This window comes from Microcebus murinus, chromosome 21 (assembly GCF_040939455.1).
Source record: "Microcebus murinus isolate Inina chromosome 21, M.murinus_Inina_mat1.0, whole genome shotgun sequence".
Taxonomy (NCBI): domain Eukaryota; kingdom Metazoa; phylum Chordata; class Mammalia; order Primates; family Cheirogaleidae; genus Microcebus; species Microcebus murinus.
Window position 1 is genome coordinate 1555336 of NC_134124.1, and position 14700 is coordinate 1570035.

At 35.8% G+C, this 14700-nt stretch overlaps 1 protein-coding gene across 5 annotated transcripts in view; it reads right to left on the reverse strand.

The window, feature by feature from the left end:
- FNIP1 (folliculin interacting protein 1) overlaps positions 1-14700 on the reverse strand; it is a 102434-nt gene that overhangs the window by 26654 nt on the left and 61080 nt on the right. For 4 of the 5 annotated variants that reach the window (XM_075995996.1, XM_075995993.1, XM_075995994.1 and 1 more), the window contains 4 exons: positions 13829-13900; positions 9625-9760; positions 7687-7888; positions 3335-3420 (listed from right to left, as the gene is read on the reverse strand). In XM_075995996.1, the coding sequence (XP_075852111.1) occupies positions 3335-3420; positions 7687-7888; positions 9625-9760; positions 13829-13900 (496 nt within the window). The remainder of the gene's footprint in view (positions 1-3334; positions 3421-7686; positions 7889-9624; positions 9761-13828; positions 13901-14700) is intronic. The other variant, XM_075995995.1, reaches the window with a different exon arrangement.

The following is a 14700-nucleotide window of genomic DNA, read 5'->3' on the forward strand; positions in this document are numbered from 1 at the left end:
AACTATTTGTTTAACGTAATAACGACAGCATACTGAATGATTACAGCTAATGGAAAAAATGAATAAGAGCAATGTAATAAAGGATGTGGGCAAGGAACTGGGAATACTGTTATAAGGTACTTGTACTACCTATGAAGCTGTATAGGGTTATTTAAAAGTAGAATTAGATCATGTCTATCGCCATACCACCCTGAACATGTCTGATCTTGTGTAAGAGTAAACTTAGATTAATTGTAAATATATATTGCAAACTCTAGGAAAACATGAAAAACAGCATTTTAAAGAAATATAATTGACATGCTGAAGGAAGACAGCAAAATGGAAGCATATGAAATGCTTAAGACACAAGAAGGAAGAAAAATAGAGGAAAAATAAAAATATAAAAAACAAGTGAAACAAACAGGAAACAGTTACAAACATGGTAGATATTAATCCAACTATTAATATATCAATCACTTTAAATGTGGTCTAAATACATCAATTAAAAGGTAGAGACCCAACTTCATGGTTGTCTAACAAGAAACTTTAAACATAAAGACACAGATTAAAAGTAAAGCCATGAAAAAGACACATCATATTAACACTATCAAAAGAAAGCTAGAGTAGTTATATTAATTTAATTTCACTCAAAACACAGGTCAGAACACAGAAAATTATCACAGATGAAGAGGGGCACTACATACTGATATGGGGCCAGTTTTCCCAGAAGACATAATAATCCTTAATGTGTATTCATTTAACAAAAGAGCATCAAAATATGTGAGGCAAAAAACTGACAGAGTTGCAAGAAGAAATAAACAAATCTGCTATTATAGTTAGAAATTTAGGCCAGGCGTGGTGGTCACATAAGTACTAGTAACCCTAGTACTCTGAGAGGCCAAGGTGGAAAGATTGGTTGAGCTCAGGAGTTTGAGACGAGCCTGGGCAAGAGTCAGACTGTTTCTACTAAAAATAGAAAAATTTGCTGGGCATGGTGGCACATGTCTGTAGTCCCAGCTACTCAGGAGGCTAAAGCAAGAGGATCGCTTGAGCCCAGGAGTTTGAGGTTGCAGTGAGCTACAGTGATGTCACTGCACTCTACCCAAGGCAACAGAGTAAGACTCTGCCCTGAAAAAAAAAGAAATTTAAATATCCCCTATTAGTAAATGACATATCCAGCAGGCAGAAAATTAGTAAGTATATGGCTGAGCTGAACAGTACCATCTCAACTGGATCTAACTGACATTTATACAACTTTATCTAAAACACCAGAAAACACATTTCTTCTCAAGCTAACAGGGAACATTCACCAAAATACACCACATCCTGGGCCATAAAACATACCTGAGCAAATTTAAAATAATAGAAATCATACAATGTGTGTTCTCAGACAACAGTGGATTTAGAAATCAATAAGAAAAAGATACCTGGAAAATTCCAAAATACTTGGACAGTAAACACCACACTTCTAAATAACACAGGGGTCAAAGATGACTTCTTGAGAGAAATTAAAAATATTTTTGGGCTGGGCACAGTGGCTCACGCCTGTAATCCTAGCACTCTGGGAGGCTGAGGTGGGAGGATTGCTTGAGCTCAGGAGTTCGAGATCAGCCTGAGCAAGAACGAGACCCCATCTCTATTATAAATAGAAAGAAATTAGCCAAACAACTAAAAATAGAAAAAATTAGCTGGGCATGGTGGCACATGCCTGCAGTCCCAGCTACTCAGAAGGCTGAGGCAGAAGGATGGCTTGAGCCCAGGAGTTTGAGGTTGCTGTGAGCTAGGCTGATGCCACAGCACTCTAGCCCAGATAAGAGAGTGAGATTCTGTCTCAAAAAAAAAAAAAAAAAAAAAAAAATTTTTTTTTCAACTACATGTAAATTTAACTTACCAATATTTGTGAATGTGGGAAAAGCAGTGCTTACAGGACTATTTATAGCATTGAAAATATACAAGAAAAGAAGTTCTAAAATCAATAATCTCAGCTTCAATCTTAGGAAGCTCAAGAAAGAATAACATAAAACTAAAGCAAGCAAGAGATAAGAAATAATAAAAACTAGAGCAGAAATCATTGAAATTGAAAATAAATAAAGGAAATCAACAAAACCAAAAGCCAGTTCTTTGAAAAGACCAACATATATGATAAACCTTTAGCCAGGTAACCAAGAAAAAAAAATAAAAGGCACAAATTACCAAATCAGAAACAAAAGAGAGGTCATTACTACTGATATTATGAGCAATAAAAGGATAATTAAGGAACAACATAAATAACACTATGCCCACAAACTACCACAATTCACAAAGAATAAACAGATAATCTGAATAGCCCTATATAATCAATTTAAAAGAAACATTAAGTTAGAATGGTATAGATGATACACAGATTTGGCAAAATTGTGAAGCCATGATGTGAATGACTGGAGTTGGGGAAGCACTGCTGTGGGTTATATTTGCCATAGAAAACAGTGATGCCACTAATGTCAGGCATTCTGCTAAGTACCTTATATATATTATCTCCTTTGATCCTCACAACAGTCTATTAGATTATTAATAAATTGAATTTACATATTTTAAACTAGAGAACTAGGGATCAAAGATGCTAATGGACTCATCCAAGGTCAGCAGAAGGAGTAAATGGCAGAGCCAGGGTCAGAATGTATGTCTGCTGGATTCTAAAGTCTTAGTTTTCACCTTTTGTGATACTCTCTCAGTCTAAAGAATAAAAGACTGAGGATGAAGCAAAGTAAACAAAATCTCTTCAAGGGATTTATATCGATGTACTGTGATTCTCAACGTAAGATCATCTGCAGTATGTTTGGTTGTCACACAGTCAGAGGTCAGTTATAGCAGCTGCTGGGTCTTCAAACACAAGCTGTGTTGAGGTGGAAAACACTGGCACAAGAAAGACTATTCGCTGCCATATCTACAGAAAAGGATCCATCGACAGAGCCATTTGGAACGTCAAGTTCACATTCCTTATATTTCATGTACCCAAGAACACCTGACTACTACCATTGGTTAAGTGACACTTAACCAGTTCACACACCTAGGAGAGCCTGGGAGAGAACAAGACACACCTCTGCCTGAACAAGGACATCCTCTGGTCATATTCGCTTGCCAAATGGCGCAGTACTGAAAACTATACTACCTGTGGCTCCCAATGTGCCTGAATCCCAAGTACATTTGAGATTTAGTAATAGGAGCCAATGGTCTACTGAATTACACCCTCCTTTGACTAGGGAACAAAGAAATTTAAAGGATTACATTTTCTTGGAACAAGTTAAAGGAAAAAATTAAATTTTCTAGTGTACACTGTGAAATAACTCTGTATTATGGAAAGCTAAAGAATATGTACCTGAATTCATTTAGGGCATCAACTATTCGATTATATGCCAAACTCCTCTGACTGGCATCTGCTGATCTCCGGCTCATTTTCATAGCCTTGAAAACAATTATTAAACAGTTAATTCTCATAATAATCATGGGCAAAACATGAAAAAAAAAAGATAAAGTCACACATTTATACAACACTGTACCAACATATTTATCTAGCAGGAAATAAAAAGGCACACACATTTATAGTTACTTTCTCTTCTGCAGATCCAGTCATTAACAATTGAACAAAATTCAAACTTTTCAACTGTTAAATCTCTTACCGTAACTGTCAAACCACAGAATGTCAACACACACAAAAACTGATGCTGACAGTTTCTCTGTTACAAAAACCTCCTCCCCCCACTCACACAGAATGAGACATAATGATAACTCAATAATAGCTCATAGTTTTACTCTTATAATTCACAGATAATGCTTTGGTTAACTGTTTTTAAAATCTAAAGATTCTATAGAAAGAAATCTCAAGTTATGAGTAATATTTGCTTTCTTAAAAATATATTTAGCTGGGGTTGAAAAGCCTTGATCAAGTTCTTTTTGACCTACATATCCTTTGTCTACCTAGACAAAAAAGGGATCAGGAGTAGGATATGTAGGTCAAAAAGAACTTGATCTGTAATCTTTTAGATGTTTTCAAAGAGAATTCTGTATTCTTATGTAATTACAAAGTGATCAAACATTTTTCAAAAAACATGTATATAAGAGGTCAGACTACTTCAGTCCAGAAATCATGATCCTGGACATCCAAAAGCTTCCTAATGTGAAAGTAAAATGTACTTTATGTTTTTTCAAACTGTTGAGACTCACAATTTATAAAAAAAAGTGAATATTCTTTTGTTAAAATCGAATAGAGTTCTTCCTTAATTTTATCAGCAATAGCATATTATAGATCTCAAAAGATAGCAGATTTTAAAATAACTGCTGAGGAGCTCAGAAACAAAAATCCATTGCTTTTATTAAAAAAAGAAAAGTATATAGTTTGAAAACTGGCTCTAGAAGATAACTTCTTTGGATGGTCCAGTATTTAAAATATTTTATCATTAATTAACTACTATAGAACTTTTGAAATTAAGTCCAATTCAATTACATAAAAGCATTCATTTAGTTTTATCTTTCAGCTTTAATGAAAAATGTGATACTTAACTTGGAACAAAGATCTAGACAACTATAAGCACTAATGATGTGCACTTCAGGTTACAGAACGATCAAAGTGTTAAAACATGAACCTTTAATGAGTTCCATAATGCCTATTTCAAGTTTTATACAAAGCTTAAAATATTTTTTCAAGTACTTAATACTTTTTCAAATACTTAACTCAAAATGTCAGTTCAGCCACAGCTAAATACTGTATGTGATGATTTTTGGCAACAATAGACTACAAAATGGGACCACAATCAACTGAAGAAAATGTAACTAACTTAAGAAAACGTAAATGAAAATGGCCTTTACTCATTTGTTCAGTAAAAAAGAATTGCTACTGTTTTTCTGACAGATTCAATGTAAGTAACTAACACCTGTGTCTCTCTAGAGGCAGATGCTCCTTAAGTCACTACTGAGTTACTCAGATGCATCCTCTGGTTTCTAAACCATTCCAATGTTTCTATCCACCTGTAGCCTCTTATTCTAATCTCTTTTAACATACTGGCAAATTAATCTTCCTAAAGCACAAACTGAAAACAACCTTAAAAACAAAGTCAAAACTCCCTTCATCAGTGGTTCCCCATTAACTCTGTCAGTTATACCACTCACTACTTCTCTTCATCTCCTTTCCCTTCATGTACTGTCACAGGGATTAAGAACTTTGGGTATAGCCACTGATTTTATTAGCCCAATTTCTGGGAATTTCCTCTGAAAATCAATCTGGAAAATTCACCACAATGTTAACTATAGGGTAGCAATAACTGTGAAAAAGTGGAAATGGTCTAATAAGCAAATTGTTACTTAAATTGAAGAAATCCACTAAAATAAAAGAACCATTTGTAGTAACATGAGAAATGTGTTACAACGATGAGTTTTTAACACATAAACTGCCACATGAGTTGTATTTAACTCACATTAGTTTTGAGCCCAGGGCCTCAAGAAGCATATGTAACTCACATGTCTCTTCACCTTGGGAGCTGTGAGAACTATTTTTCAAGTTGCATATAACTCATGCACAGAAAACAATAAAAATAACCAATATTTCATTAAATTAGAAAGGATCATTTTGTTTTCGAAGTTTTTATTCTATTTTTGTAATATATCACAGCGGCCCCAAGGAAAAAAAAATTTTTTCTAGTGTGGCAGCCAATGTGTTAAAATGGGTACGTAATTTTAAAAATATGGACACAGTACAATACTTACCATGTGAAAGTACAATATGCATAGAAAGGCCTAAATAAATAACACTTTCAACATGAAAGTGAGTTGCCTTTGGGTGGCAAGAACATCAATTTTCTTGCTATTCTGCTATATCTAATTTCAGAGCTTTATGTTTAAAAAAATCTTACATATCTTTCAAGATGCAGTCAAAATGAAACTTCTTCCCAATAAGAAGTCATTTTTCTTCCCTCTGAACTACTAAAAAAGTTTGCTCATGGCCGGGCGAGGTGGCTCACACCTGTAATCCTAGCACTCTGGGAGGCCATGGGCGGATTGCTCGAGGTCAGGGGTTCCAAACCAGCCTGAGCAAGAGCGAGACCTCGTCTCTACTATAAATACAAAGAAATTAATTGGCCAACTAATATATACAGAAAAAAATTAGCCGGGCATGGTGGCGCATGCCTGTAGTCCCAGATCCTTGGGAGGCTGAGGCAGGAGGATCGGTTAAGCCCAGGAGTTTGAGGTTGCTGTGAGCTAGGCTGACGCCATGGCACTCACTCTAGCCTGGGCAACAAAGCGAGACTCTGTCTCAAAAAAAAAAAAAAAAAAAAAAGTTTGCTCGTGCTTATTTTTTAGCTATCCTTAGGTTCTATCACGTTTCACCATTTTCTTACTTTACATATGTATTATATGTACCATTAGGAGCATTTCACAATTACCTCCTCCTTCTGGAAGCACTTTATTCACTTGGTTCCCCTGCAAAAGTACTCTTCTTTTGTTATTCCTCCTAAATGAATGGCCAATCCTTTTCCATCTTCTCTACTGGCTCCTTCTCACCTTCTCAAACTCTATTATTAATTCTCCACATCTAGGGCCTAGAATTTCCTCTTCTCTCTTCCCTATTTCAGCCGGTTTCATGGCTTTAAAGACCATCTATACACTGATGACCTCTCCCCTAAACTCTACACTTGGATGTTCAGGAGGCAAATCAAAAAAACTCATCTTCCCCTGTCAAACCTGTTCCATCTGCAGTTTTTCCCACTTCAATCCTGGCAACTCCATCCTTCTAGCTACTTGGTTGAAAAATCTTAGAGTCAACCTACATTGTTCTTTCTCTCACACCCTAATTCAGTCCATCAGCTAATCACATTGGCTCCATTTCAAAATATACTCAGAATCTAACCACTTCTTGCCAATTCTATCACTAAAATGGTTGAATATTCCCCATCTCTCACCCAGATTACTGTAACATCCTCCTAATTGGCCCAACATCCACATTTGCTCCTAGAAATCTATTTCTAGAAATCCACCATCAGTAACAGTGATCCTTATAAATAATGTCATTCCTCCACTCAAAACCCTCCAGTGGTTTCTTGTATTTCTTAAGAGTAAATGTCAATGCTCTCACAGTGGTATCCTATAAAGCCCTACATGATCTTCCGTCACTCAACCTAGCCACTTTGGCCTCCTTAATGTTGCTTAAGCGCCAAGCTCACTCCTGTCATAGTGCCTTTGCCCCTGTCTAGAGCAACTTCCAAACAGTTATAGCTCACTTCCTCAGTATCTCTGGACCATGTTATTATCAGGGACCTTCCTGACTAGCCTATAAAAATAAGTAATCCTTCCTTTCAGCATTCCTTATATGTCTTTCTCTATTTTATTTTTTTCCACAGCACTTATTAGCATCTAAAATAGTGTATACTCATTTGTTTACTTGCTGATTCATGAGGCCAGGAGTGTTTTTTCCACAAACTTCTCTTCAGTTGGTAGAATGGTGTCTACTGTATTTTAGGCCCTCAAATATTCATTTACAAAATGAATAGATGAATTAACTTAGATCTTTTATTGATCAGTAAACTTCTTAAAAGGTGCTACATCTATTTGTTATCTCCCAGAGGACTTTATAGGGTACCTGCACAGTCTCTTATTAATTTTTCTGCCAAATGAACAAACATAATGTTTAATTGGGGGAATAACATTAAAAAAAAGATATAAATATATAACTATGCTTACCTGTTCTATTGCACTCTTTAATTTGTTCATGTGGCTTTCAAAGAGAGGAAAATGTGAAAAAAAGAATTCATTAAATTTGTTATTTTCATCTTCATCTTTGGATAACGAAAAGATTACCCCAATTGCAATCTTCTTTTTCCTCACAATTCCTGGGTTAGGGCCACAGCTTTCATCTGACAGATTAAAGCTTTCTTCTATAGACCTTAAAAATAAATGTTTTTTTTAATTTAAAAAAAATAAAAATAATTAACTCACAATTCAATCTTCTTGCTAATTAAATGTAGGCAAGCCAAGGAAGGGACTTCTGCTTTTTTATCATATAAATCTAAGTTTTCATATCAATTGTATATCAATTGTTTCATATCAATTGTTTCTCTTTGAGAAACCTACTGGCTATTCTTTCATGCTCAATTTTCATAAGAAGTTTTACTAAAGAGTCAAATTGGGAACATTTCTATCCAATTAGAAGTCACTAAAGAAGCAGAGAATCCCAATTCTTAACCCAAAAATGTCTGAATTTTAAGGTTTAGAGATGAGTCTGGTACAATTTCTTCAATGTTCTAGGATTTACTTGTCTCTCCTTTTGATTCCAGGAGAAAAGTTAAAGATGAGGGAATAAAGGGAAGGAATAAAGGAAAAAATAAGAAGTTTCATTACCTACAGTTGTGCTTAATGTAGAGTTTAAAAAGATCTTTCAAGAATGGAGTAACTTGCCAAAATAGAAACATGAGAGACTAATATATCAAAACAGGGAGCACACAGATCAGAGACCTAAGCACAAAATTCTTAGAATAAAACACAGGGTAAAAGTTTCATGATATTGGATTTGGCAATGGTTTCTTGGATATAACACAAAAAGCATAGTCAACTCATGAAATGGGAGGTACTATTTGCAAATCATATTTCTCATAAAGGATTAATAACCAAAATGTATACAGAACTCCCATAACTCACCAACAAAGCAAATAAACCCAATTAGAAAATGGGCAAAGGACATAGACATTTCTCCAAAGAAGATCTATAAATGCCCATTAAATACATGAAAAGATGCCCAACATTCCCACTTATTAGGGAAATGTAAATCAAAACTAGAATGAGAAACCACTTCATATCAAGATGGCCATTATTTAAAAAAAAAACAAAAAAACTGTTGGCAAGAATGTGGAGAAATCGGAAGCCTTATGTATTGTTGGTGGGAATGTAAAATTGTACAACCACTGTGGAAAACAGTATGGCAATGCCTTACAAAATTAAAAATAGAATTACCATGAGATCCAGCAATTCCACTTCTGAGTATATACCCCAAAGAAGTAAAAGCAGATATTTGCATACCCATGTTCATAACAGCATCATTCACAATAGCCAAAAGGTAGACACAACCTATATATCCATTGATAGATGAATGGATAAACAAAATGTGGTAGGTATATAAAATGGAATGTTATTCAGTCATAAAAAGGAATGAATTTCTGATATACACAGATAAACTCTGAAGACATTCTGCTAAGTAAAATAAGGCAAACGCAAAAGGACAAATACTGTTATGATTCCACTTATATAAGATGCCTAGAGTAGTCAAATTCATAGAGACAGAAAACAGAATGGTTGCTGCCAGGGGCAGGGGAGGGAGGAATGGGGAGTTTTTGTTTAATGAGTATAGTTTCAGGTTGGGAAGATAAAAAAGTTCTGCAGTTGTATGATGAGGGTTGCACAACAATGTGAAGGAACTTAATGCCACTGAATTGTACACTTAAAAAATATATACACTTAAATGGTAAATTATATATAACTCAGCACAATGAAAAAAATGTAATACCTTTTAAAAGTTTTTAGTTCCAGACTTAAAATACACAAAATACAAGTCCAGGATCCAAAAACCATATAACATTGTGTTTAAGTACTAACCAATCTTGTTCTAAGTTTAAAGTTCTAACTTACCATCTAGGAAACACCCCATTCTCCAAACTTGTCGTTTGGCTGCGTCGCCAACGTCGCTGGTAGCTGCTGGCACAACTTCGGGTAAGTGAGGAGTTCGGGGAAGGAAATGGAGTGATAAGCAAGCTGCTGAGAGATGCTGTTAAGTCAGAGAAACAAGTATAATGTATAAGTCAGTAATCTCTAATCATAAGAACAAATTTCTTTTTAGCAAATTTAAGAGTAGGTGGACTTAATTTTTCATTTTGCTTCATGAGCCTCTAAAATTTCTATTTAACACATTAACTGCCATGTGAGTTGTATTTAACTCATGGTAGTTTTGAGCCTGGGGCCTCATGAAACATATGTAACTCACACATATCTTCCTTCACCTTGGGAGCCATCAGAACTATTTTTTAAGTTGCATATAACTCACATGCAGAAAACAATAAAAAATAAGAAATTTTTCATTGAATTAGAAAGGACTCTTTTGTTTTCGAGGTTTTCATTCTATTTTTATAATAAAATACAGTGGCCCAAAGGAAAAAACATTTTTTTTCTAGTGTGACAGCTAATGTGTTAAAAAAAAATTGGAGGACGACCTCAAAGGGAAAAAAACTGTATGTGTATTAACAGTATGTCAGCAAGAAATTCTTAAGACAATCTGCTTTTGGCATTACCCTCTACCCACTCCAGAAGAAAATGCTACTCTATAACAAGGCATTACGGCATTGGCCACCAGACTGTCCCCTAACTTATATAAACCCTTTTAGTCCTAAAAAAAAATATGATGCTATTTAAGATTAATGAACAGATTTTAATAACAAAAGCTGTATTTGAAAGTGTTTGAATGGCATTTAAAGAGGTCATTTACACACATTCCTGGATCACCAGTGCATAGGTGTCACCCCTACCACTTTTAATAAAAAGAAACGTGACACATGACTACTAAGCTCCAAAAAAGGGCATCCCTATATACTGCTCTCTGGAGCATTCTAAGGTGACAAATACATTCCAGTAGAGGACACTGTAATTATTACTGCTATAGTCTCCCCTACAGATTGTTCCCTTCCCAAAACCCTTCTTAGAAATCCATAAGATCTGTTTATTGCCTAAAGTGTTAAGAGGTACAACTGTTTATGTTTCACTGGGCTAGGGATCTTCCTCTGCCTCACTGGATCTTGAGAGGACAAGACTTGCCATTAAGGACCTGCTTTTGTTGGTCCAGGCAATATTGTAGATTTCCATCTTTCTGTTTATAATCACACACTGAAAATTTGTAAACAAAACAGGGAAGTATTATCACCATTTATAAAAAGGTACCTGCCAGATGATAAATTATTTTGTTACCAGGACTAAAAACTGAGATTTTTGTCATGAAGATCTAGTCACTTGAATTCTGACAAATTCAATGACAGGGGGTCAAGCTTTATGTGCCATGCAAACATGTAGATAACCAATGAATTCATTCTAAACAATTTTTTTTATAATAGGTCAGATTTCTTTTGTTACATTATAATTTTATTTTATTTATTTTTTATTCTTTTATTTTATTTCAGCATATTAAGGGGGTACAAATGTTTAGGTTACGTGTATTGCCCTTGTTCCACCTGAGTCAGAGCTTCAAGTGTGTCTATCCCCCAGTTGGTGCACACTGCACCCATTAGGTGTAAACTACTTTGTTATAGAAACATTTTACCAATTAGTATTGTAAAAATTTAAGACTGGGTCATGTACAACTCATCTGGGTATGGGTTCAGTGAAAAATAAAATGCTATCCTAAATTTGGAAAAAATACATTTTACTACACTTTAGTATTTAAAATAACCATATTTAGAAAAAGAAGAAGGTTGGGTGCAGTGACTCATGCCTGTATTCCTAGCACTCTGGGAGGCCAAAGTGGGAGGATCGCTTGAGGTCAGGAGTTCAAGACCAGCCTCAGCAAGAGCGAGACCCCATCTCTACTAAAAATAGAAAAAAAAATTAGCTGGGCATGGTGGTGTGGACCTGCAGTCCAAGCTACTCAGGAAGCTGAGGGAGGAGGATCGCCTGAGCCCAGGACTTTGAGGTTGTTGTGAGCTAGGCTGATGCCACAGCACTCTAGCCTGGGAGATGGAGTGGGACTTTGTCAAAGGAAAGGAAAAAGGAAAAAGGAAAAAGGAAAAAGGAAAAAGGAAAAAGGAAAAAGGAAAGGAAAGGAAAGGAAAGGGAAAAGGAAAAGGAAAAGGAAAAGGAAAAGGAAAAGGAAAAGGAAAAGGAAAAGGAAAAGGAAAAGGAAAAGGAAAAGGAGGGGAGGGGAGGGGAGGGGAGGGGAGGGGAGGGGAGGGGAGGGGAGGGGAGAGGGGAGGGGAGGGGAGGGGAGGGGAGGGGAGGGGAGGGGAGGGGAGGGGAGGGGAGGGGAGGGGAGGGGAGGGGAGGGGAGGGGAGGGGAGGGGAGGGGAGGGGAGGGGAGGGGAGGGGAGGGGAGGGGAGGGGAGGGGAGGGGAGGGGAGGGGAGGGGAGGGGAGAGGAGAGGAGAGGAGAGGAGAGGAGAGGAGAGGAGAGGAGAGGAGAGGAGAGGAGAGGAGAGGAGAGGAGAGGAGAGGAGAGGAGAGGAGAGGAGAGGAGAGGAGAGGAGAGGAGAGGAGAGGAGAGGAGAGGAGAGGAGAGGAGAGGATGAGACAGAAAGAAAAGAAAAAGAAGAAAACATACAATAACTTAAATGGTTTATACGAATTAATTCAATGACTTGAAGCAGTCTTACAGATCAGTCTAGCCAGACCCTGCAATTTACAGATAAAGAAAACCAGGTAGGTCTTTCTCCACTTGGGGGGAGACCGACCCGTTTCCACTCTCTGGAACGTATCACTTTGTGTAACTTCCTTCTTTACTTTCAATCTTTTTTTTATGTGATAAACTGTTTGTATTTTAAAAAAAGAAAGAAAATCAAGTATAGATAATAAACCTATCATCTCTCAAATCTTGAATAAAATAATGAGAATTAAATTCCTGCCACAGAAAAGACGAAATCGCTAGAGTACATAAAAGTAAAAGGTATTAAAAGAAATATACTCTATATTCTTTAAAACAAAAACAATTAAAAAAGAAGGATGAGATTATTTGAAAAATAGAGACTTTTCCTATTAGAGTAGTGGTTCTCAATCTTAGCTGTCCATCAGAATCAGATGTTGGGTTTTTTCATTTTGTTATGTTTCTCAGATGCGTGAGCCCTCCTCTAGGCTAAATCAGAATCTTTAGAAGTAGAGTTCATGCATCTGAAAAAAATTTTGAACTTTTCCTTCTTATTCTAATGTACTCCTAGGGATTACAATATATGGTAAGGTTAGACTTTCCATATTCAAAACTGAATCATAATCTAGATAGCAGAGCCATATAATGTGACAAGACATGCAGATAACTGTATTTAGTGAATTAAGTTTAATATTAATATTTACTATTAATATTTAATAGCAATTCAAGCCTAAAATTACACCTACTTTTGTATATGCTGATTTCTGGGAAACAACACACACTTTTCCTTTTAGCTAAAATGCCTTTTTTCCATGCCTTTGCCTGGATAAACTACTATTTATTTCTCAAGACACAACTCAAGCATCATCTCTATATAAAGCATTGTTGACAGGCTAAGTTAGATGTCCTTTCTATGAACCTCTTTGCACAAGTCTATCACTGAACACATTACACAATGAACTAAGACAGATGATTTTCCTAACTATTCTCCCAGTAGACTCTATGCTCCTGTGCTCCTTAAGGGCAGAATCTGGGCTTTATTTTTATTTTTTTTAAATCTCCAGCATGTTTCAATAGATGCTAGATATATAAATTTTCAAAGAGTCTGTACTTGAAAAAAAAAGTATAACATTGGTTCAAAATGCTTTTCTGGGTAAGAGACAATCTGACAATTTAAACTCTAGTTAGCAAACATAAGGAGACATGTTTTTTTCTACTATGGTGTCCAAGCAGTCTCCTAAGCAATACTTTCTGTCTCATGCTGGCTAAGCCGAAGCCAGTGTGCGTTCATGGAGGCCATATTCCACCTTGCATGCTTAATAGTAAGTGTGGAAAATGTTAAAGAGACTTCACTCTACTCTTTTCACAGTTCTCTTATAAGGCTAATATCAGTATGAACAAATTGTGCACTTAGAATTGTATAATAAAGGCAAGGACAAAATGCCAGCTAATAGCAATCCCATAGAAAAGTGAATAAATCACATGAATCTGACATTACCAGACCGTGCTATGCCACTGTCTCTGTCCTCGTTCAGCTCTCTTCCGGGCATGTCCATTGGGTTGCTGTGAACTGTGAATCAAGACAAAACTGTCAGTTATAAAACATACTGCTGTTAAGGTGGATGTTGCTACTTTTAAACAGCAAATTAAATCATGCTCATCTCATTGCATTCTCATATTTTTTTCCAGTAGCATGGCACCAACCCAACACCAAGAGCTACTACTCAGTTGAACAAGCTTTGAGAGCTATCTAAAAATTTGACATACAGTATGAAAATAATCCATGACATAATATCTAAAGAAGGGGAGACTAAAAGTCATTATTTTAAAAGCATATTCAATGACATAGAAAGATATTCACAATATATTATTAAATGAAAAAAAGCAAGCTACTGAATAGTATGAATGATAGTTCACTGGGGCTAAGTGATCATCATGGTTCACTCTCTGATTTTGCCTATATCAATGTGTGTTTCAAAATCCTCCCATCATAAAAAGTTTGAGAAATTTGTCTGAATAGTATGATCCCAATATTGTTTAATAAACAAAAAAGGAGTATTTCTGGCTCACAAGATGGCTAATATTTATTCTTTGCCTATTTTTCATATTTTCCAAATTTTCTGTAATAAGTATGTATTGTTCATATCTATTATTTACAGGGAAAATAAAATATTAATTAAAACAAGAAGGTCTAAACTGATACCAATCTGAGAACAATAACAAGTAAATTTGTTCACATTCTGATAATTCCCATTAGAAGGTTACAGCGTTGGGTAACCTACTGTAGTGTGTGAAAACATGGAATATGATTAGAGTCCTGGATACACGTGCATGAGAACACACTTTACAATCATCAATTTAATGATATTA